This window comes from Cervus elaphus, chromosome 10 (assembly GCF_910594005.1).
Source record: "Cervus elaphus chromosome 10, mCerEla1.1, whole genome shotgun sequence".
NCBI lineage: Eukaryota > Metazoa > Chordata > Mammalia > Artiodactyla > Cervidae > Cervus > Cervus elaphus.
Genome location: NC_057824.1, coordinates 32,241,715 through 32,264,694, shown reverse-complemented (window position 1 = coordinate 32,264,694; position 22,980 = coordinate 32,241,715). Strand labels below are relative to the sequence as shown.

Below are 22,980 nucleotides of genomic sequence, written 5' to 3'. Positions count from 1 at the left end.
GAGAAGACTCTTGAGAGTCTTCCTAAGGGAAATTGGTCCTGGGTGTTCATTGGAAGGACTGATGTTGAAGCTGAAACTCCAATACCTTGGTCACCTGATGCGAAGGGCTAATTCATTTGAAAAGACCCTGATGCTGGGAAAGATTGAGGGCAGGAGGAGAAGGGGATGACAGAAGATGAGATGGCTGAATGGCATCACCAACTCGATGGACATGAGTTTGGGTAGATTCTGGGAGTTGGTGATGGACAGGGAGACCTCGTGTGCTGTTGTTTATGGGGTCGCAAAGAGTCGGACATGACTGAGCAAGTGAACTGAACTGAATGTGTAGATAAATTGATAGATGGATGGAATAAAACTGATGAACACAGAAATGCCCAACACAACCCTTCCTATATTAGTAGAATGTTCCCATTGTGTATGTTGAATGATTGAATCACAGAAAACTGAGTCTGTCTTTTGCAGGGCCCAGCATTCAGCATGTTTGAAAAAATCCTATTTGAGAGTGGTTGCAAGAACCAAAGGGGAGGAGTGGAGAGGGCCACCATGTGCAGGGGCTGCAGGCTGCCTTGCGGTTCTCAGAACAGACACAGAGTATGAGATGCCTCAGGGCAGATTGCATAAAAGACTTGGAGCCTCCTCCCAGCTGGTTTGTAGGAGGGTGGTGTGTGAGGGAGTAAGAGAAAGAGATGAGGAGAGAGGAAAGGAGTGAGAGAAAGGGTAAAGACTGCTGCTTCCTATGCATTGATAACCCTCCATGGCTACCCACTGACCTAAGTGAGGAGCCCTTTGTGATGTGTTGGTTCAGAGGAGGGCTGTGAAAAAAATAAAAGCCCGAAGTTACTTTGTCAAAGTACATATCTGCTCATGGAGTTACGCAGCCTCTTGGGATGCCCTCACATCCTAAAGGACAGGTGAGGTCCACTCCACTTAAGGGTAAAAAGGTTATAGCATAGCCACTTCCAGACTGTCTGAGCCCTCTTTGTGCTGGGAGCCAGTGCCTGGAACCTCCTCGTCATTCAGGAAGTGTCACCATCACCTCCTCCAGGAAGTCTCCCCTGATTGCCTGGGTCATGGTGCCTGCCCTGTTCCTGTGGTCCCACAGTAACTGTCCTTCCTTCTCAAAGATCTTACCTCTCACCTGAGAGCACAGGACAGAATCCAATCTCACTTCCTTTCCTGGGGTCTCTGAAAAGGCTACCAGAACTGGTTGACACTGTGACTTCAAATCCTAACTATGTACCTGAGGAGCAGCCACTCCCTCCCATCGAATTCTGATTTCTTCATCTGTGAAGTGTGGATAGCAAAGATATCTACCTCAGAGGGTTCCTGGGAAGAAAGATAAGTGCACATGTCTGAAGCATTTGCTGTGTTACAGATACTGTTCTAGGCCCCTCTCAGATGTCATGACACAGTGTAGGAGGTGCTTTTACAGGTGGGGAAAATAAGGTGCAGAGAGTGGAATAACCCTCAAGGCTCCCCAGCTAATAAGCAGTGAGATTCGCAAACATTTTCTCTAAAGGACCAGAAAGTAAATATTTCAGGCTTTACAGGCCAGTCTCTGTTGCAACAATTTAACTCTGCTGATGCTCTGAAAAAGGAGCCATACACAAACAGATGTGGCTCTGTCCCAATAAAAATAACTTATAAAATTAGATGGCTGGTCAGATTTGGCCCATGGGCTATAGTTGACGGATCCTTCCTGCACATTGTTCTGTCCTCTAAGTAAATGGCAGGTGTGGTTATTATTGTTCAATCACTCAGTCGTGTCCAACTCTGTGACCCCATGGACTGCACTACACCAGGCTTCCCTGTCCATCACCAACTCCCGGAGCTTGCTCAAACTCATGTCCATTGAGTCAGCGATGCCATCCAATCACTTCATCCTTGGTCATCTCCTTCTCCTCCTGCCTTCAATCTTTACCCGCATCAGGGTCTTTTCTAATGACTTCGCTCTTCGCATCAGGTGGCCAAGGTAATGGAGCTTCAACTTCAGCATCAGTCCTCCCAATGAATATTCGGGGTTGATTTCTTTTAGGATTGACTGGTTTGATCTCCTTGCAGTCCAACGGACTCTCAAGAGTCTTCTCCAAAACCACAGTTTAAAGAATGTGGTTATTATTATCCTCAGACTGTTACTTTTCTGACCCTAGTCCAGGGCCTGGAATGCTTAGGTTTTTAATGCATATTTTGTGTTTGAATGGGGTGGTATTAGAAGGTCCCCACCGCAGCAGGCTTGGAGTAAAGAAGCCAGCTCTCATTTGTACTAGGCTTAACCATCTCCTTCTTTCTCAGTATGACCCTCAGCCATGGAAAGAGGCAGTGGGATACTGGGATGCAGTCAGGGCCCAGATTTTAGGATGAGTACTAGCTGTGAAAACTTGAGGCAGCCTTGATCTGTCACTTCCTAAAAAGAATGATTTGTGCCAATTCTGCCACTTGACAGGCCTTCCTGAGCCAAGCGGGTGATGGTACTTTACCGGCCTCCTACACTGTGACTTCTATGAAAACTTCCCTCAGATGTAGGTTGGGTTTAGTCCTTGTTGAGTCAAATTCAGGTTCTCCTCTGGTCTCCAAGGACTGATGGTGGGAGACTTGGCTTTGACCATCTCCTTTGAGGGAGGGAGATTCAGGCTGCCTCCAGGCCCTCAATTAATGATGCATTCACAGCTTGTGCCTGGAAATATGCAGCAGAGTGACGGCCCCAGTTAATTATTGACACAACATTCACACCTCAGTTGTCACTGTGTCCTCTGGCTCAGAGCCGAGCAACAGGAGAGGCACCCGCATAGCAGGGACAGTGCCCGACACTCAAAAACAAACTGTTTGCCAGGTTCAGAGCTATCTCAGTCCCATGGGGCCCAGGGGGCCAAGTGGAGTTCATCCATCCTAGAGAAGAGGGTTCAAGATCAAGTTCCCTCAAACAGAGTTGTCTAATGATTCATTCACCTCGTTCATTCATTCCATGATTTCCTGAGCACCTACTATGAACCAGACATCACAAGATGTAGGGGGAGGAAAACTTTTCCTTTCTTCCCTTCGAGGTTCTTTGGGTGGTCTAATAATTAAATTTACATAAGAGAGATTAACGAAAGAAAAATTAATTTCATATGTACAGGAGTCCCAAAGATTTGAGGCTAAAAAGAAGTGATCAAAGTAGCTAGATTTTATATCTTTTAGACAAAGAAACAATAAAGTTGTGAACAATTGACAAGAAAAAAGGGGTTGGAGCTTGGGGTAGAAAATTAGTGAGGAAGTAACCAGGTTTGTTTATATAGCCTTCTTGACCTTAAATCCCTATGAGTGGTAATAAGGATGTCATCTATCCTGCTAGTATTGGGATGGTACCGCCACATGGGAGATTTATTTCCTGCTTTCAGAGGGATAAAGAAGAGTCAGAACATCTTTTTTGCACAGGCTGTTTCTCAAGTACCTTTAATTCAAAATAATATGCCCAAGTAGTAGAATTTGAGGTGGCATATTCTGTTATCCCTCAGGAGCTACTGAGAAAGTTAGCAAAAACTCATAACCTCAGAAACAGATTCAGTGAAGAAAATACAACAGGTCATAATACAGAGAATGATTGAAAGGAGAGTAGGAAAAGACCAAACTGAGGATTAAATAGGCAGGATGAGATGCACTTGAGAGCTGAGAGGAAAGGACAGTCCAGGCAGAGGGACTGGTGGATCCCAAGCCCGGTGTGCTGGAAGACAAGGGTATGACTGGAGTGTGGACTCAGAGAGAGGGTAGCACAGAGGGAAATCAGAGCAAGGGTTCTGATGACCTGAAATGCAAACTCATTTGGAGGGATTTTATTCACCTTTTTTGGTATTTTCAGAATTTCTAAGCTAATTTCTTTCAGGTCACTTAAAAAAAATAACTTTTTCAGGCAAAGCCTTTAGGAGAAAGTTGTTTTTTTTTTTTTTTTTTCATGATGTGAGGCTCTATCTTCCTAAAAGATGGCTTGGACCACTGTGAAAATAGAATCTTAACCTTGGGCTGGTATCTGCGTTGGGGGGGGATGACTGCTGTGAGTCTAACCATGGTCTGAGGACGACATAATGCCTCCCCACCCACTCTGTTCCTTGAAACCACCACATCATCCTCTTATGAACTTTCAGAGGCCTGACTCACCGTGACTTTTTTAATGGCCTAATCTGTATCTACTGAAGCTGGACATTGTGTCCCCATGACCAGAAATTCTTCTCTTGGGCATGTACCCAACAGAAGTGCATATAATGTGCCCCTAGAGACATGCCCAAGAATTAATTCTTAACAGCCCCAACCTGTAAACAAACCAAATGCCCATTAATAAGGAATGGATAAATAAGTCATTCACACAACAGAGTGCTACACAGCAGTGGGAATGAATCTCAAAGTACAACATGGAGGAATCTCACATGTGCACTGAAGCCAGATCCTCAAACATATACTGTGTGACTCTGTTTATATGCAGTTCAAGAACAAGCTGTTAGAAGCTAGGATAATTGTCACTTATAGTTACCTCTAGGTGACAGTAGGGTAGAGGCTTGGAGGGGGCACATGGGGACTTCTAAGGGGCTGATAATTTTCTATTTCTTTATCTGGGTGGTATTTGCACATGTCTGTTCATTTTATGAACAGTCAAACTGTATATTATAATTTGTGTACCTTTCTCCACGTAAACATACTTCATTAGAAATTTTTTAAAGGCCTGATGTTCTTAGGAAAGGTAAGTAAAGACCCTCAGTGCCCTTTTCAGTCAATTTAACAATAATGTCTTTTTCAGACAATTTAGCAACTCAGTGTGCATTCCTCAAGCCCCAGGCTGCAATTCCTCCTGCCACAGGGCCTTTGCACAGCCTGTTTTCTCTGCCTTTCCTTCTCTAGCTGCTTCCTGTTAACTCCTATGTATCCTTCAGTTTTCAGCTCATAAGGGATTTCCTCCAGGATTTCCTCCTCAACTTCACAGTGTAGGTCATGTATCTTTTCTACTGGGCCACAGAATTTTGCTTTTCAATGCTAACTTTGGCTGTGATTACATACTTTTTTATGCAGTTATTTGACAATTATCTTCCTCAACAGAATGAGAGCTGCATAGCAGAGGCAAGGTCTTATTTCTGTTCACCATTTTATCCCCAGGACCAAACACAGCACTCTAACACAGCACTCCAATGCATATTTATCAAATGAATGAATGAGTGAGGGAATGAATCATGAGGGAATAAAGGCCTTTTTATGTCATACAAAGCAAATCACAACTAACATTGCTCTAGCTCATAAATTCATTTTAAATGATCCGTTCTATTCTATTAGTCTTTGACAGAAAATATTTTAATTACCTGCCATTATATAACATCCATGATCCTAGCAAGCACAGTCCATTTGTAGCCTTGTGTACATTTTGGCAGACTATTATGTCTCCCAGATATGGTAGATGTGTCTCAATTTTAGAAGCTTTCTGTATGCTTGGCATTTCCTATATGATAGCTGAGAAATGGAAGTCAGGATCGATGACCTTAGAGGACATCCATGTCTCAGCAAAGGAATGGGAGACACAGGGAGATAATGGAATTTTCCTGAGGGTGCAGAACTAGCTGGTCTTTTTATTTACCTTTAAAATTTTTATGTTTTAAAAAATAAATCCATCTCACTTTGAATGGTGAATAAAAAAACACGGCTGGGCATGCTTCCTCCTGGGTTTGATTCCCAGGTTCACTAGTGGGGTAGCCAACAGCAAGTTGAAACCTCAATATGTATCCCATAGGGTTACCATGGAGATGTAATACATGCAAAATGCTCAGCATAGTGCCTGGTCCTTGGTAAGTGTTCAGTAAAGTTTAGTTGTTATTAAAGTTTACATCCTTGGGCCTCAGGTTGAGGAAGAGAGGAAGAATTGACCTTGGCTTTCAAGGGGTGGGAATCTAAGGCAAGCAGTTGCTACTCATTTAACTTGGGGAAGATAGGCCTTGCTCCAGTTCAAGGGGAAACTTCTGTGGGATCCATTTAATTGTACCTCTCTCTCCAGGAGTGGTTGAATCTACTGCCTTGGTTGTTTGGTTGAGAAGACAAATTAGCCAGAAAGCATTTCTGTTCTCTGACAGCAGTGAGATAGCAGAATTTGTGAATTCCAGGCCCTTGGTCATCGTCGGTTTCTTCCAGGTACTGCATTCAAGAGGTGGGAGGGGGCTTCTCAGTTGCTAAGGATTCTGTGTCTGGGAGGGTGGGTGGGGTGAAGAGAGGTCTTCCATTTAGGTTAAATCCATGCCCATTCTTCCTTTTTCAATGAGTGGTTTTCTGGGAAAACTGGAAGGATAAAAAATAAAGAAAAAGTGGAAGCTGAACAAGTGAAAGGCAGGAGGAGCTAACTACAAAGGCAGACAGTAATGGGAAGAGAGAAGAGGCGATTAATATATTTTGAACTAGTTTTGATAGTATAACTTATCTTTTTGAGGTCCACTTAGAACATCAACGAATAATAAATGATTTTCAAATTGCCCTTGCTTTTGGAGAATGAGTTTCTTATACATCTTTGTTCATTTCCTATAACTTTGATGACTCCTCCCTTTTTCTGAGTAGAAATCAGAACTTTGGGGTTATATTTATTTATACACGGGAAGAATTTGTACTTTTTTCTCTTCCATTTTACATTTTGACATTGTTTTTGGCTGCAATTTTCTTTCAAGCTAAAGAATGAAGGCTGAAACTACAGTCATATCTTAATATGAAGTTCATATTTGCTACTACACGTGATTAAATCAATGGCTTCTTCTGAAGGCAATTAAGGACTGTGTGTGCATGTGTGCTTAGTCACTCAGTTGTGTCCAACTCTTTGCAACCCCACTGACTATAGTCTGCCAGGCTCCTCTGTCCATGGGGATTCTCCAGGCAAGAATATTGGAGTAGGTTGCCATACCCTCCTCCAGGGGATCTTCCCAACCCAGGGATTGAAACCAGGTCTCCCACCTTGCAGGCAGATTCTTTACCATCTGAGCCACCAGGGAAGCCCATTTAAGGACTAAATGTTATTAATAAAGAGTCTCAACAACTGTGTTAGTACAGCCTTCACCCTCATACTTGGAAAAGGTCAAGTTTATCAATTCTCTCTGTTTATCTCTGTGGATTTGACTATTTTGGCCTTAGTCATAGCCATAGAGGAGAAGGCAATGACAACCCACTCCAGTACTCTTGCCTGGAGAATCCCATGGATGGAGGAGCCTGGTAGGCTGCAGCCTATGGGGTCGCACAGAGTCGGACACGACTGATGTGACTTAGCAGCAGCAGCAGCAGCAGTGTAGCCATAGAAGTATTCTGGGTATGAAACATCCATGAAGGTGGATTTAGGTAGCCTACCAAAACCACAGAACTTGGAAAGGTGAAGAGATGAGTTAGTCACCATTTTCACCCTGTCCTTAAAATTGCCAGACGTTCTGCTTTCTGTTGAAGCCTCATCAAACATCTCTTCCCAAATAGGACTTAGAGGAAGAAGTAGCGGAGTTGTTCTATGATATGATCAAAGACTTTCCAGAGCTAACGTTTGGAGCGATATTGATTAGACATGCCATTGGGCGTTACCATGTCACCCTTGACAGTGTTATAGTGTTCAAAAAGGTAAGACTTGAGTTTTATTGCTAGTGAGGGGTCTCTAGTTCAAAATAATGAACCATGCATGGGCTTTGGGTGTAAATTCTGGTTCTGCACTTGTGAACTAAGTGGCATTGACCAGTTGGTTTCTGGGAAATCAGTCTCTAGACGTTTCTCTGACCTTTCCAGCCATTTCCCATTGGGAGCTCCTCCTTTCCTTAACCAGTAAATGCCATTAATTAAGGCTCGGTCTTCTGCCCTGCATTTTCTTCTGGTACATCCAAGCTTCCCCATCAATCGATATACCCATGATTTACAAATCTCCATCTCCAGCCAGACTTCTCTAATCTCCAGGCCTTTAAATCCATCACCAGATGTCTCAACATGGTCAAGCCTAAAGTCATGATCTCCCTTCCAAATCCTCTTCTGGTATTCTCTCTCTCTTTTTGTGAATAGCATAAACATTTATTCCACCCAGCAGTCACTGAAGAAAAGTGAAGTTCAAAAAAATTTCTTTTATTATCTTCTCAGTTATAAATAAAAATAGGCATTTTTATCAAAGAAGACATACACATGGCACATGAACACAATACAAATGTTCAACATCATGAATCCTAGGGAAATGTGATCATCTCATAGTGAGATGTCACCATCACTCCCAACTCCTCTGTAAACAAAATCAGAACACCTAGGCATCATTCTAACACCTCCCTCTTTTCCATCCCTCCTAACCAATCCATCAGCTCAATCCCACTGATTTTTAAATTTAAAATATTCCATGAATCTGTCCACTTCTTTCTACTGCTACCATCATAGATCAAGTGACCATTCATATCCCACAGCCTAGTGCCACATACATTCAACTGGTCTACCACATTTTATCTCATCCTCTAAAGAGATATCTTTTCAAAATTAAAATCTGATTGTTATTTTTCTCCTTCTAATTGAAAGCCCTTTAACAGCTTCCTATAATTGTTAGGATAAATATGAGTCTTTGATGCGGCCCACAAGGCTTTCCACAGTCTAACCTCTATTACAAACTTTCCTCCTCTCCCTCTCTGGGATCTAAATCTGAGCTGTTCAATGCAGCAACCACTAATCACATGTGACTATTTAACATTAAAATTTTAGTTCTTCAATCAAACTAGCTATTAGTAGATAGTGGCTACTATATTTAATATCATTGATTTACAGAGCAAATCCATCATCTCAGAAAATTCTACTGAAGTGTCACTTTAGACTCTGTAGTTTGGTTCCTGGAATATGCATTATTCCCTCCCTACACAACACTAAATCCTTACAATAACCATATAACTTAAAGACATGGCTCAGAGAGGTTAGGTTACTTGCTCAAGGCCACACAGGAAGTAGATGAAAAGATCCAGATGCTGGTTGACTTCTCATAGGGAAGACTGTGAGCCACTGTGTTTGACTTAGGCCCATGGAAGTCACTGAAAGATTCCAAGCTAGAGAATAAAATAACCTGATTTGTGTTTTTGAATGGAGAGTCCAGACTCTTCCAACATAGAGTCCAGAAGTAGATCCAAATGCATACTGAAATTTAGTATTTAAAAAAGATGATACTTTAGACTAGTAGGCAGACTATGTTATTCAGACTAGCATTGAGAGAATTGGGTAGCCATTTGAAAAAAGAAAGCTAAAGCTAAATCCATGTCATTCCTGCCACCAAATTAAATTTCAGATTGACCCTTAATTTAAAAATATAACAATGAAACTAGTTGAAAGACTAGAAATGCCATAGGAGAATTTGCTTTGTAACCTTGGAGGGAGGGGAAGAGTCCCTTTATGAAGCATGACAGAAACCCTAGAAAATAGGAAAAGAAACCACTGATAAATTTGGACCATACAAAAAAATGTTAAATTCTGAAGAATAAGTGAAGGTCACTCAGTCATGTCCAACTCTTTGCAACCCCGTGGACTACACAGTCCATGGAATTCTCCAGGCTAGAATACTGGAGTGGGTAGCTGTTCCCTTCTCCAGGGGATCTTCCCAACCCAGGGATCAAACCCAGGTCTCCCACAGTGCAAGTAGATTCTTTACAAGCTGAGCTACCAGGGAAGCCCTCTGCAGAACAAACCCAGTCACAAAATAAAAAACAAAACAGCAAACTTGGCATTGCATTTAAGAGAGATTTGGTCTATGTTAATGGTTAAGAACATGGGCACTAGAGTCAGATTGCCTGAACTGGAATTTTGGCTCCACGTCTTACTTAGCTCCACATCTAGCTTAACAACCCCGGGCAAGTCACTTCACTCCTCTGTGCCTCAATTTTCTCAACTATAAAATGGGCAAAATAATAGTATATGGCTCAATGAGATGTTATGAGGATTAAATGAGTTAATACATACAACATGTTTAGAACTGTGGCTGGTACAACTTGAGCTCTCCGTAAGTTTAATTAGTATTATTAAACTACTATTACAACCAGACAGGAGAGTAGGCTGTATCTAGAGGACAACAGGGCTTATGTTTAAGAAAGAGTCATGTTAATTTTATATCCTGCAACTTTACTATATTCATTTATTAGCTCTAGTAATTTTCTGGTAGAGTCTTTAGGGTTTTCTATGTAGAGGATCATGTCATCTGCAAACAGGGAGAGTTTCACTTCTTCTTTTCCTATCTGGATTCCTTTTACTTCTTTTTCTTCTCTGATTGCTGTGGCCAAAACTTCCAAAACTATGTTGAATAGTAGTGGTGAGAGTGGGTACCCTTGTCTTGTTCCTGATTTTAGGGGAAATGCTTTCAATTTTTCACCATTGAGAGTAATGCTTGCTGTGGGTTTGTCATATATAGCTTTTAATATGTTGAGGTATGCTCCTTCTGTAAGCCAGAAAGATAAAGACCAATACAGTATACCAACACATATATATGGAATTTAGAAAGATGGTAACGATAACCCTATATGCAAAACAGAAAAAGAGACACAGATGTACAGAACAGACTTTTGGACTCTGTGGGAGAAGGCGAGGGTGGGATGTTCTGAGAGAACAGCACTGAAACAAGTATACTATCCAGGGTGAAACAGATCACCAGCCCAGGTTGGATGCATGAGACAAGTGCTCGGGGCTGGTGCACTAGGAAGACCCAGAGGGATGGGGTGGGGAGGGAGGTGGGGGGGGGATCGGGATGGGGAATACGTGTAAATCCATGGCTGATTCATGTCAATGTATGGCAAAAACCACTACAATATTGTAAAGTAATTAGCCTCCAACTAATAATAAATGGGGAAAAAAAAAAGAAAGAGTTGCAACATCACTCTGGCTGAACTTTAGGGGACAGATTGAAGGGAAGCAGGGGAATAAGTGGGAAGACTATTAGGAAACTATTGTAGGAACCCAGGGAATATGTATGGACTAGAGGTTGGAATTGGTACAGATGTAGAGAAGGAGATGGAGTAGAGAGAAATTAGGAGATGGCTACTTTTTTCTCCTTCCTCCACAGACTTTGATCCTGTGCTACAGAGAATTTATATAATTTCCTGTGTTAATCCAGGTCCTTCTGAGAAGCAGTCATTAAGCAGGATTAGTCATGCAAAAATTAGGGGAAATGCCTGTGAAGGAAAACAGAGAGGGAGCTGGGGAAACTTATCAGACCATGATGCAGATCTGACCCTTGGAAGGAAGGAAGGTGAAATGGAAGTCTTTGATTGCAGTGTAATCCTAAGAAAGTTCATCAAAGTCCTCCATAAGAAAAGTCCTGCATCTCCCAGAAATGGGCTTGCCTTGGTATCCTTGAAAAATTCATTGGTTAGGAGCAGTGTGTGAAAAACTCCTCAGCATCAGCACAAATACATTGACAAGATTTCAGAGAAAGGCAGATGGGGCTATCAGTCATCTATACTCCCTGCTCTGTAGACCAGAGGTTTTCATGGCTTCCCCATACCCATATTCCACCCTCAGGTTAGTCTGCTTGGATGTCTATATTTATTAAGTATCTAGATTATATGTCACACCTGTTACCATGGTGTTTCCCTTTTATCCAAGGTGAAAATTGTGCTATTTACATTTACTAAGTGGTTATGTCATGGATGCTACTGCCCTCTAATGTTTTTCTTCTTTTGTCCAAGGGAAGAATTGTGAACCGCCAGGAGCTTATTAATGACAATGTCAACAAACAAATCCTCAATAAACTCATAAAAGAACAACTCACAGATTTTGTCATTGAATACAACACTGAGGTCCGTGAGCAAAGGGTCTCAGGAGGAGGGTAGCTTCGGTAGCTGTGTGCACAGAATGACTTGTTTTCTTTTTAATTTCAGAATAGGGATCTGATTTACGAATTGAACATCCTGAATCACATGTTGCTCTTTGTCTCCAAAAGCTCCGAGTCATTTCGTATGATAATGCAGCATTACAAGTTGGCATCGAAGATATTCCAAAATAAGGTTTGTGGAAGTTGCCACTGCTTTTTAGGGTTCTTCGTATAGGAATCAAAGTCCTGTAGACCCTGATGCCATCCATCTGCTTTGCTGATTGTAAATGAATCTAAGAAGAATTGGCATATTCGTTTGCATACCACTTTCCTGATTTGCAGTCTTCTTCTGGCCCAGTGTCTCTTTCTCACCAAAGCTTTGCTTTTTCTTAAGAAGTCTACTATGGTAACATGATTGTTTCGGCTTTTTTTTTTGATGGACCAAGCTCTGCTAAGAGTGGGTGACTGCACTACGGCTAGAATTTGGCCTGGAGGAGAGGGGAAGTCAAGACCTGAGGTCAGGGGCTGTGAAAAGCCTGAAGATGTGAAACAGTACAGACAGCAGTTGCTGGGGTTCTAGGATTCAGCATCAACAGGCTTCGGTGCAAATTCTCTTCCTCTTACAAGTGATTTTGTCTTAGATGAGTTTAATGTCTCAGGCTCAGTCACTTTCAGTGAAAAACGGGGAATTAGAACAAGAATTAGAAGTGTTTTATGTAAAGCAGTGAGCAAATGTACAATAAACAGTGCTTACTTTTATTATCATTAGAAACACATCAGTGTTTCCTAAGTATTATATCCATATTTATGTAGTTACCTCCATCTGGATTATGGAGGCTATTTACTTCCTTTTCCTCTTTATTTTTATAAAGAAGTAAGGTAAGAAAATTATTCTGAAATTTAAACAAAACAATTAAAAACTTTGAAGACTCAAATGAACACATAATAAAGCCACTATGCACGCACATATTTAAAGTCCATGCTACACCCCACCTCATTATTCTCCAGGAAAGTTGTTCTAATTACAGAAACATCTGTTGTAAATACATTCCTCTGTGTGTGTGTATATGTGTGTGTGTGTATGCATGCACACATACACATGTGCTTAGTCGTGTCCTACTCATTGCGACCCATGGACTGCAGACCTCCAGGCTCCTCTGTCCATGGGATTTCACAGGCAAGAATGCTGGAGTGGCTTGCCAGTTCCTTCTCCAGGGAATCTTTCCAACCCAGGGATCCAACCTGCCTGTCTTATGTCTCCTGCATTGGCAGGTGGGTTCTTTATCCCTAGCACAACCTGAGAAGCAGTACATTCCTGGTTTATTCAATTTTAACTTAGATTTTTTATGTAATTAAATTGATTACAATCTGATTGCTTTTCCACTATTTTTGTTATAATGGTCAATTTGTTGTTGCTTAGTCACTAAGAGAAATGAAAGACAAAGCAGAAAAAGAAAACATACCCATCTGATTGCAGAGTTTCAGAGAATAGCAAGGAGAGAGAAGAAAGCTTTCTTAAGTGAACAATGCAAAAAAAAAAAAAATAGAAGAAAACAATAGAATGGGAAAGACTAGAGATCTCTTCAAGAAAATTATAGATACCAAAGGAACATTTCATGCAAAGATAGACACAATAAAGGACAGAAATGATATGGACCTAACAGAAACAGAAGACAGTAAGAAGAAGTGGCAAGAATACACAAGATCTATGCAAAAAAGATCTTAATGACCCAGATAACCACGATGGTGTGATCACTCACCTAGAGCCAGACATGCTGGAGTGTGAAGTCAAGTGGGCCTTAGGAAGCATCACTGCGAACAAAGCTAGAGGAGGTGATGGAATTCCAGTTGAGCTATTTCAAATCCTAAAAGATGATGCTGGGAAAGTGCTGCACTCAACATGCCAGCAAATTTGGAAGACTCAGCAGTGGCCACAGGACTGGAAAATGGCAGTTTTCATTCCAATCCCAAAAAGGGCAATACCAAAGAATATTCAAACTGTTGCACAATGGCACTCATTTCACATACTAGCAAAGTAATGCTCAAAATCCTTCAAGGTAGGCTTCAACAATATGTGAACTGAGAACTTCTAGATGTTCAAGCTGGATTTAGAAAAGGCAGATTTACCAGAGATCGAACTTCCAACATCCTCTGGATCATAGAAAAAGCAAGAGAGTTCTAGAAAAACATCTATTCCTGTTTAATTAACTGTGCTAAATCTTTTGACTGTGTAGATCTCAACAAACAGTGGAAAATTCTTAAAAAGATGGGAATACCAGACCACCTGACCTACCTCGTGAGATACTTGTACGTAGGTCAAGGAGCAACAGTTAGACCTGTACATGGAACAACTGACTAGTTCAAAATTGAGAAAGGAGTACTTCAAGGCTATATATTGTCATCCTGCTTATTTAACTTATATGCAGAGAGAGTGCATCATGAGAAATGCCAGGCTAGATGAAGCACAAGCCAGAATCAAGATTGCCAGGATAAATATCAACAACCTCAGATACAAAGATGACACCACCCTTATGGAAGAAAGTGAACAGGAAATAAAAAGCCTCTTGATGAAGGTGAAAGAGGAGAGTGGAAAAGCTAGCTTACAACTCAACATTCAGAAAACTAAAATCATGGCATCCGGTCCCATCACTTCATGGCAAATAGATGGGGAAACAATGGAAACAGTGAAAGACTTTATTTTCTGGGCTCCAAAATCACTGTGGATAGTAACTGCAGCCATGAAACTAAAAGACGCTTGCTCCTTGGAAAAAAAGCAATGACAGACCTAGACAGTGTATTAAAAAAGTAGAGACATCACTTTGCTGACAAAGGTCTGTATAGTCAAAGCTATGGTTTTTCCTGTAGTCATGTATGGATGTGAGAGCTGGACAATAAAAAAAGCTGAGCACCGATGAATTGATACTTTTGACCTGTGGTGTTGGAGAAGACTCTTGAGAGGCCCTTGAACAGCAAGGAGATCAAACCAGTCATTTCTAAAGGAACTCAACCCTAAATATTCATTGGAAGGACTGATGCTGAAACTGAAGCTCCAATACTCTGGCCATCTGATGTGAAGAGCTGATTCATAGATTCATTGAAAAGACCCTGATGCTGGGAAAGATTGAAGGCAGGAGGAGAAGGCAATGACAGAGGATGAGATGGTTCAATGGCATGACTGATTAAATGGATATAAGTTTGAGCAAACTCCAGGAGATGGTGAAGGACAGGAAAGTCTGGTGTGCTGTAGTCCATGGGGGTGGCAAAGAGTTGTGCATGACTGAGCTAGTGTACAACAAGTCGCTAAGTCATATCCGACTCTCTTTTGACCCCATGGACTGTAGCCCCCCAGGCTTTTCTGCCCTTGAACTCTCCCAGCAAGAATACTGAAGTAGGTTGCCATTTTCTTCTCCAGGGGAATCTTCCTGACCCAGGGATTGAATGCACATCTCCTGAATCATCAGGCAGATTCTTTACCACTGAGCCACCAGGGAAGCATAATTGCTTAGCCATAATTCTTCTAGATTAATTTTTTAATTTATCTCTTTAATCTAGATGGAATTTATTTTGGCATGTATCAAAAGATTGAGGTTGTTGATTGCCTTTATCCCATTTAGCAAGCTTGCTGAATGTCATTCATTGATTGTGCTCCATTTTTGAGGCAAAGAGATGCAGTTGCATACATATTATTCCAACAGGTCATGCCCCTTATCTTGTTCTCCTCTAACAAATGTCTATTGAAAATATACGTGGTTTTAATATGTCCACTTTGTTTTTCACTCTCTCCCCAGCACCTGGAAGACTGTCTGACACACAGTAGGACTGTTAATATTTTGAATCATGAATGACCTGAGAATGTCCAAATCCAGGGTCTTCAAGAGCCTCTAAATGGTCTCCTTCTTCCACACTTCCTTCTTATCTACAACCAGAGTGGTCTTTTAAAATTATCACCATGTCACACTCTGGCTTATTATCCTCAGCAACTTCTCATCTCTTTCATATCAACCCCCAGCTCCTCACTGTAGATCTGACCTCATCTCTCACCATCTCCCATGACTCTCTCCCTCATGGTGCTGTAGCCACACTGGGCTGCCTATCTGTTCTAGAACACTCTAAGCATTCCCCATCCCCCCACCCAGGCCTTTTCAGTGACAGTTTTCACTGCTTAAATAAGTGCTCCCCTGACTAGTTACTCATCACTCAGATCCAAGCTCAGATGTCACCCCCTCAGATACGCTTCCTGACCTTCTTACAAAATATTGAGCCCCATGTCACCCTATCTGTGCAGTCACTCTCTCACCATGCCCTGTCTCATTATCCAGTTGGCACTCACTCATTGCTATCTAATCGACTAATTTCTTTACTCATTTCTTGCCTGTCTTCTCCACTAGAACGTGAGCTCCATGAAGGCATGAGTTTTGTCTACCTTGTTTCCCCAGTACTTAGTAAAATTCCTAGTAGCCACTCCGCAAATAGGTGTAGAATGCATCGTTGAATGAGTTATGAATTTCCTAGATGGAAGAATAATTTACAATAATAATGAGTTGACATGTACTGAGCAATTTCTACCTCCCAGTCACTGAACTAAGCCTTTTATATACAGTGTCCTATTTCATTCTCACAGCAACCCTGTAATGCGGATACTATTATAATGATCATTTACAGATTAGAAAAACTGTAGCACATGGAGGGGAAGTTACTGTTTTGCCCAAGGAACTGAGATGAAAGCTCAGGACCTCCTGACTTCCTGCAGTTGCATGAATGCTGTCTTGCACAAGGATGGTGAAACCAGGATGACAGCTCATGCCTGTCTATGCAGCGATGTTCAGGACTGCACCTGATGGAAAGGAGCCTTTACAGAGGTGCTCCATAGACACTGCTCTCTGCATTTCATTAAGTGCCTTTCCAGGCTTCCCTGGTGGCCCAGACAGTCAAGAATCTGCCTGCAATGCAGGGGACTCGGATTCTGTCTCTGGGTCAGGAAGACCCCCCGGAGAAGGGAATGGCTACCCACTCCAGTATTCTTGCCTGGAGAATTCCATGGACAGAGGAACCTGACGGGCTATAGTCCATGGGGTTACAAAGAGTCGGATATGACTGAGCAACTCAACTCAAACTACTGCTACTACAAGTGCCCTCCCGTAGCTCCCCACAGTTTCTCCCCCTCACCCTTTTCATACCTCCAGTCCAGACAGACATGGGTTTCATTTGATTTGGCAGATCCTTTTCATCCTTGTGGATACAGATGTGCCCAGAAATAGACGTGTCTTCAAATACTTCCAGATCTCAGATGTCGATGTCCCATGTATCCAAATCCTAAACTTAAGCTCCGATGCGAGGTACAAAATGCCTTTCGAGGAAATAACCTACGAAAACCTCCAGCGTTTCGGCCAGAGCTTCCTGAGTAGAAAGGCTAAGGTAAGCCTGTCCTTGGATAACATTTATTCAGAACCTCACAATAATTCTTTTTTGGCTGTGCTGGGTCTTCATTGTTTCACTTAGGCTTTCTCTAGTTGTCAGTAAGCGGTGCCGACTCTTCATTGTGATGCTCAGGCTTCTCATTGTGTTGGCTTCTCTTATTTCCCGATAAAGGTTCTTAGGCAAGCTTGGCTTCAGTAGTTGTGGTGCACAATCTTAGTTGCCCTGAAGCATGTGGAATCTTCCTTGACCAGTGATCGAACCCATGTCCCCTGCATTGGCAGGCAGATTCTTATCCACTGTGCCACCAGGGAGGTCCTCAAAATAATCATTTTTCTGTCAGTCTGCTGGCTTTGGTCATCTGAATGGAAAGGTCAATCTTACGGTTCCTGTGATGAAATACCTGCATCTCCCCATCTCAAATCTATTCAAATTTTCATGTGTCCTGACCTTATAATTCCACCATTAATTTGTTATTCTTAAAATCAAGACATTTTCTCTATAGGAATCTCCAGTTGAAATAAGCACTCCCAGCCTGGCATCCTCTCAAAGTAGGTTCTTATTCTTCTTTCAGACTCTAAAGTGAAAGATTTACTTGGGCACAGGGTAGATGCTTGCTTGGGGGAGAAGATGGGGTGGCATATATGGAGCAAACAGGACTTAACCTCAAAGAGCTTCAGGGACTCAGGAGGAGAGGCTTCAAAAAGAGGGCTACAAACACTATGTTGCCCCATTACATAACCACCTGCTATTTATTTAGCTCTTGCTATATCCTCAACCGCCCTTCTGAGTTACTTTCTGCTGAGTTAGGTGATCATATTATTTATTTTTCCAAATGCGGACACTTTTGAGAGTAACGGGAGCATTCTTTGGAAGTATTCTAAATGGCAGGAATAAATTGGGACACTGCAGGCAAACAGGAACGTATGATAACCATATTTTGGAAGGCTCCCTCTACTAATGTCCATCCCCCACAAACACTGCTTCCTCTGTAGCCTCAAATGAAAGCTGACTTTTATGTACAGCATTGTCACACACCAGTTGGTAAGACTGGTGTCCTCCATGCCACTTCTAAACCATTTCTCCTCCTCCTGCGTTTAAAAACTCCAAATTCTTTAGATTCCATGCCTTTGGACTTTAGACCACCAGCTCCTGCCTCCCGTGGCTGTTCTGATCACTTCCCTTTCACTTTCTGAGGATGCAGGCATGCCCTCCACCCCTATTCTGTCTTCATTTACAGAGCTGTCAATATCCAAAACCCTCATCTCTTCTCCAGTTATGGTGTGTCCATACCCTCTCAGCCACCTGCTCTTATGGCCATACTCTAGAGATGGCAGCCCCTCTGAAAGCCTGATTTCACCCTTCCTGTCCTCTCGGTTCCCATCTCTAGTAGCCACATGGCTACAACCCCTTACCCTTTTCATGGTTCCAGTCTCCTGATCTCATTTCTTAATCGCTTTAGTGCCCTTCTTTGTTAACTTGGATTCCATGTCCATCGCTCTGATGATGATTCCCTTAACTCCTCCATCCCTTCCACCTTCTACCTCCTCTACATCCTGTAGCATTTCCCAGGCAAAATCACAACTCCAGTTGAACCCACTTAACTTTCCTACTGTTTCCCGGCCAATCCTGGAGAAAAAGAACATCACCCTGAGGCAGGCTGGCTTCATGGAGTCACAAACCAAACCTCCTGTGGGCTCTTAGAAATGTTCTGACATTTATAGAAATTTCACTTAATGTGTTCATTCTCTTAATCTTGGAGTCTATTTCTCCTCAACCTCATTCCTCCTTTCAGTCTGAGCTGAGTGTTCTAATATATCATTAAGAAAATAGAAGTTTTCAGACAGGGGCCTCTCATTTTCTATCACCACATCTGCAGATCTACTTGGAGCTCTGCCTGTCCTCTTTTTCTCATGCTGGTTATATCTCAGGAGGTGTTTGTCTTCCTCTCAAGGACCAGCACATCCTCTTGTGTTCTTGGAACAAAGAGTAGCATCTTTCATCTGACCTATAAGATGTCATGAGTCTGATCTGGCCCATTGCTAATTCTCCATCATTTTCTCTATTTCCCATCCCTCACATCCAGTCCCAATTCTTTTTATGCTCCCTCACAAGGAATCTTCAGGTCCTTTCCAGAGGTGGGGGTAGGGATGAGGGAAGCACATCCAGTCCCCATTCTTTTTATGCTCCCTCACAAGGAATCTTCAGGTGCTTTCCAGAGGTGGGGGTAGGGATGAGGGAAGCTATTGTAGGTGACAAGGCTGGTGAGTTGGGCAAAGACCACCCAGCAAGGACTTGTAAGCATATTAAGGATTTGGTATTCTAAGAGCAACGGGAAGCCACATGCGCCTGGTGAAAGTAGAACCTGCTTTTAGGAGAACAAAGGTGTGAAGAGGATTAGGAGGAGATAAAGAGAGGACACTGTAATAACAGTGACCTAGAGGAGAGATGAAAGCTACCTGGCCACAGCAGTAGCAGTGCAGACAGAAAGGTGTGAATTCAAGAGCTGTTCAGAAAACAATGGTTGCAAAGAAAAATATATGTTCTGGAATTTTTCATCACCTCCTTCAAAGAGAAGCAAGAACTGAGTTCATTTTTTCATTTGTTCACAATATTGACTGAGGTCTCATGATGTCCAGTACTCAGTGGTACTCAGTGATAAGGGAAGAAAAGTCCTTTGGGACATTCCATCCACTGAGATAGGGACACATTAATCACATAACCATAAAATAAATATAAATGGTAAATAAGTGATACAGGAAAAGTACCAAGTATTATGAGAATTTATGAAAGCAGGGCTGTGACCTAGCCTGGGAGAGAGTCAGGGAAATCTTCCTTTGACGTCATTCTGAAAGACAAATCTGAGTTAGGGATAATTCTGATAGAGAAGGGAGCATGGGAATAAGAAAGTGGGAAGAAGGCTAGCCCTTTGAGTGAATAGACCAGTGTGGCTGAAGAAAGCAAGGGAAGAATGATGAGCATGGAGAAGGGGGCAGGATGCAAAGTATAATATATATTTTATAGGTGACATAAATGATCTTAGTTTGATTCTTGGGATAATTGAGGACAGCTATATTTTTGGGAGAAGGGACATAGACTAGGTTAAATGTTAATGATGTGAAATCCACTCTCATCTAAGAATTCTAAGAATCATGTATTCGGAATTCTGGAATCCACCCTGGTTTGGGACTCTGCTGCCTCCTCAGCCCTCTGACTCCAGTGCCCTGGACAATCCAGGTTGCACATTTAGCTCATGACCTTTCTTAGCATTTCAAACGCTTTCCCAAGGCTGCTGTAAAAACAAGAGAGAATTTTCTATTGTTTCCAGCCAGGGGACCCCAATTGCCAACCTGTTTCTGGAGACTGTTAAAATGTCTCGTCTATTTCCTAGAAACATCTATCCAGTGAAGAAATTCCAAATTACTGGGACCAGGGGCTGGTTAAGCAGCTTGTTGGGAAGAACTTCAACGTTGTGGTGTTTGACAAGGAAAGGGACGTGTTTGTGATGTTCTGTGAGTATCTCTGCAGAGGCCACGAGGCACTGGCTCCAACGTTACTTTTTCAAGTGTAGGTTCCTGAATTCTTGGGTGCCCAAATCTCCAAATCCTATCAAAGCATCATGCCAAGAATGGTCTTCAGACATCCATCAAGATGCTATCAGCTACAAAGCAACGCTCCCCCCAGATCAAATTCTTGAAGTGTGTGGAATAGCTTTCACACAATCGAAGCCTGTGGCTATTTGTAACAACAGTAACACTGATGGCTGACGCTGAATGCTAGACTGCACTGTCAGTCTCTATGCTATCTCACTCAATCCTCACACCTTGCTTTTGAAAGTAGCTACTTTATTGCTCTCACCTAACAGGTGAGTAAACAGAGTCCCAGGGAAGTGAAACTTTACTAAAGTTATGCAGCTAGTGGGTAACCTTAAGTAAGTAAGGGATTGAAACCTAGTCAGTCTGAATCCAGTGGCTACATGGGTAACTACTGTACCAGTATAAGTTAAGTAACATCAAATAGCCCATATTTAACACACCTGAGTTGGAGCAACCAAAATGAAGACTCACGTCATGCATGTAAAAGACCTGGAACAGTGTCTGGCATCTTGTAAGCACATGATAAAAGTCAGGTACTAAAAAAAAAAAAAAAAAAGTCAGGTACTATTGCCATTATTTTCCCTGTTACAATTATTTCCATAATCATATTATTGATTATTTTCATAATAATCATAATCATAATTTTGATTATTTTCATAGTCAAGAGGACTGTTGCTCTTCCTCCATTGTTTCTGATTTGCATGTGAAAGCCAAAGCCAAGGGATCTTCTCTTTCATCCTGAGACACAGAGAAGGGTGGTAATGCAGTGACTTCGGATCCCTCTTTTACTTAACAGGAGGAGTTAATATTTATTGAGCACTGATGAGTTTGCTGTTTATATACCTGTTCTCATTCCTCCTCTAACCAAGCCTCTTGGGAAGGTACAGTGGATTTCCCCATGATACAGATCAGAGAACCTAGCCTCAGAGAAATGAATTACTTTACCCCAGATCACATAGCAAGTAAGCTGCAAGACAAAAAATTCAAATCCAGGTCTGATGCCATCATTTCCTAGAGGGTGAAACAAGGATCAGGTTACATTATGCAGGCCTTTAAAACTCTCATTGAAATGGACATTCATCCACAGAGTCAGGTGTTTATAGTCTGCAGGAAGTCTTCACTTCCTGGGTGTACTCTCCATGGGACTGAAAGGGGTGTGATACAGTGGTCACAAGTCAAAGCAGCCTGCCTGCTAATCCCACTTTCTCTGCTTAAATCATTAAGTGACCTTGAGCTCTAAGCTTAACTGCTGTTGGAAAACTCTTGTGCTCTCTCTCACATACACAAATACACACACTTTTTGGCAGAACACAAATATTTTTTTCTTGGTTTGGTTTTCCTGTTCAGCTGGATGGAAGGAAATGTTAAAGGGAAATTAGAGAATGGAAGAAAATGTCCCAACATGTTAATGCCTGAGTGGAAGGGGACTAGGTTATTATTTTTTTTCTAGTTTATATAGTGATGACCAGATACTATAGCTGAAATGTAAGATAACCTAAATGAAGTAAGTGAAAGTGAATGTTGCTCAGTTGTGTCTGACTCTTTGTGACCCCATTCTCCAGGCCAGCATACTGGAGTGGGTAGCCATTCCCTTCTCCAGGGGATTGTCCCAACCCAGGGATCGAACCCTGGTATCCCACATTGCAGGTGGATTCTTTACCAGCTGAGCCACAAGGGAAGTCCAAGAATACTGGCGTGGGTAGCCTATCCCTTCTCCAGGGGATCTTCCCAACCCAGGAATCAAATCAGGGTCTTCTGCATTGCAGGTGGTTTCTTTATCAACTGAGCTACCAGGGAAGCCCAAGATAACCTAACATACTTTAAAAGAGACAGGGAGTGCAATTTGCATGGCAGCAGACCATTAGTGGAGCACAGTGATGGTGTCTATGGGGGAGTGTGGCTTTCAGGGTCTTTATGAGTGTGAGCTTGAGTGATGGCCCTTCTTTTTCAGATGCACCCTGGTCCCAGAAGTGCATGGTGCTATTCCCAGTGTTGGAAGAGTTGGGCAGAAAGTATCAAAACCACTCCACAGTCACCATCGCCAAGATCGACATCACGGCAAATGATATTCAGCTGACATACCAGGACCGGTACCCCTTCTTCAGACTCTTCCCCGCTGACTCTCAAAAAGTGAGGGGCTCTTGGGATTCACATAACTGGAAATGTTATATTATTGTCAAGGACTCAGTGTCTCTC

At 42.2% G+C, this 22,980-nt stretch overlaps 1 protein-coding gene and 1 long non-coding RNA gene across 2 annotated transcripts in view; one reads left to right on the top strand and one right to left on the bottom strand.

Moving 5' to 3' along the window:
- PDILT (protein disulfide isomerase like, testis expressed) overlaps positions 1-22,980 on the top strand; it is a 41,075-nt gene that overhangs the window by 13,801 nt on the left and 4,294 nt on the right. Inside the window, exons 3-9 of the mRNA XM_043915601.1 lie at positions 6,005-6,138; positions 7,450-7,587; positions 11,649-11,759; positions 11,841-11,966; positions 16,991-17,188; positions 20,580-20,700; positions 22,736-22,914. Coding sequence (XP_043771536.1) covers positions 6,005-6,138; positions 7,450-7,587; positions 11,649-11,759; positions 11,841-11,966; positions 16,991-17,188; positions 20,580-20,700; positions 22,736-22,914 — 1,007 coding nt within the window. The remainder of the gene's footprint in view (positions 1-6,004; positions 6,139-7,449; positions 7,588-11,648; positions 11,760-11,840; positions 11,967-16,990; positions 17,189-20,579; positions 20,701-22,735; positions 22,915-22,980) is intronic.
- Positions 6,163-21,711, bottom strand: LOC122702095. Its single transcript, XR_006343183.1, has 3 exons — positions 21,628-21,711; positions 21,225-21,320; positions 6,163-6,282 (listed from the first exon to the last, which is right to left on the bottom strand). It is a non-coding gene; the product is annotated as an uncharacterized LOC122702095 (long non-coding RNA).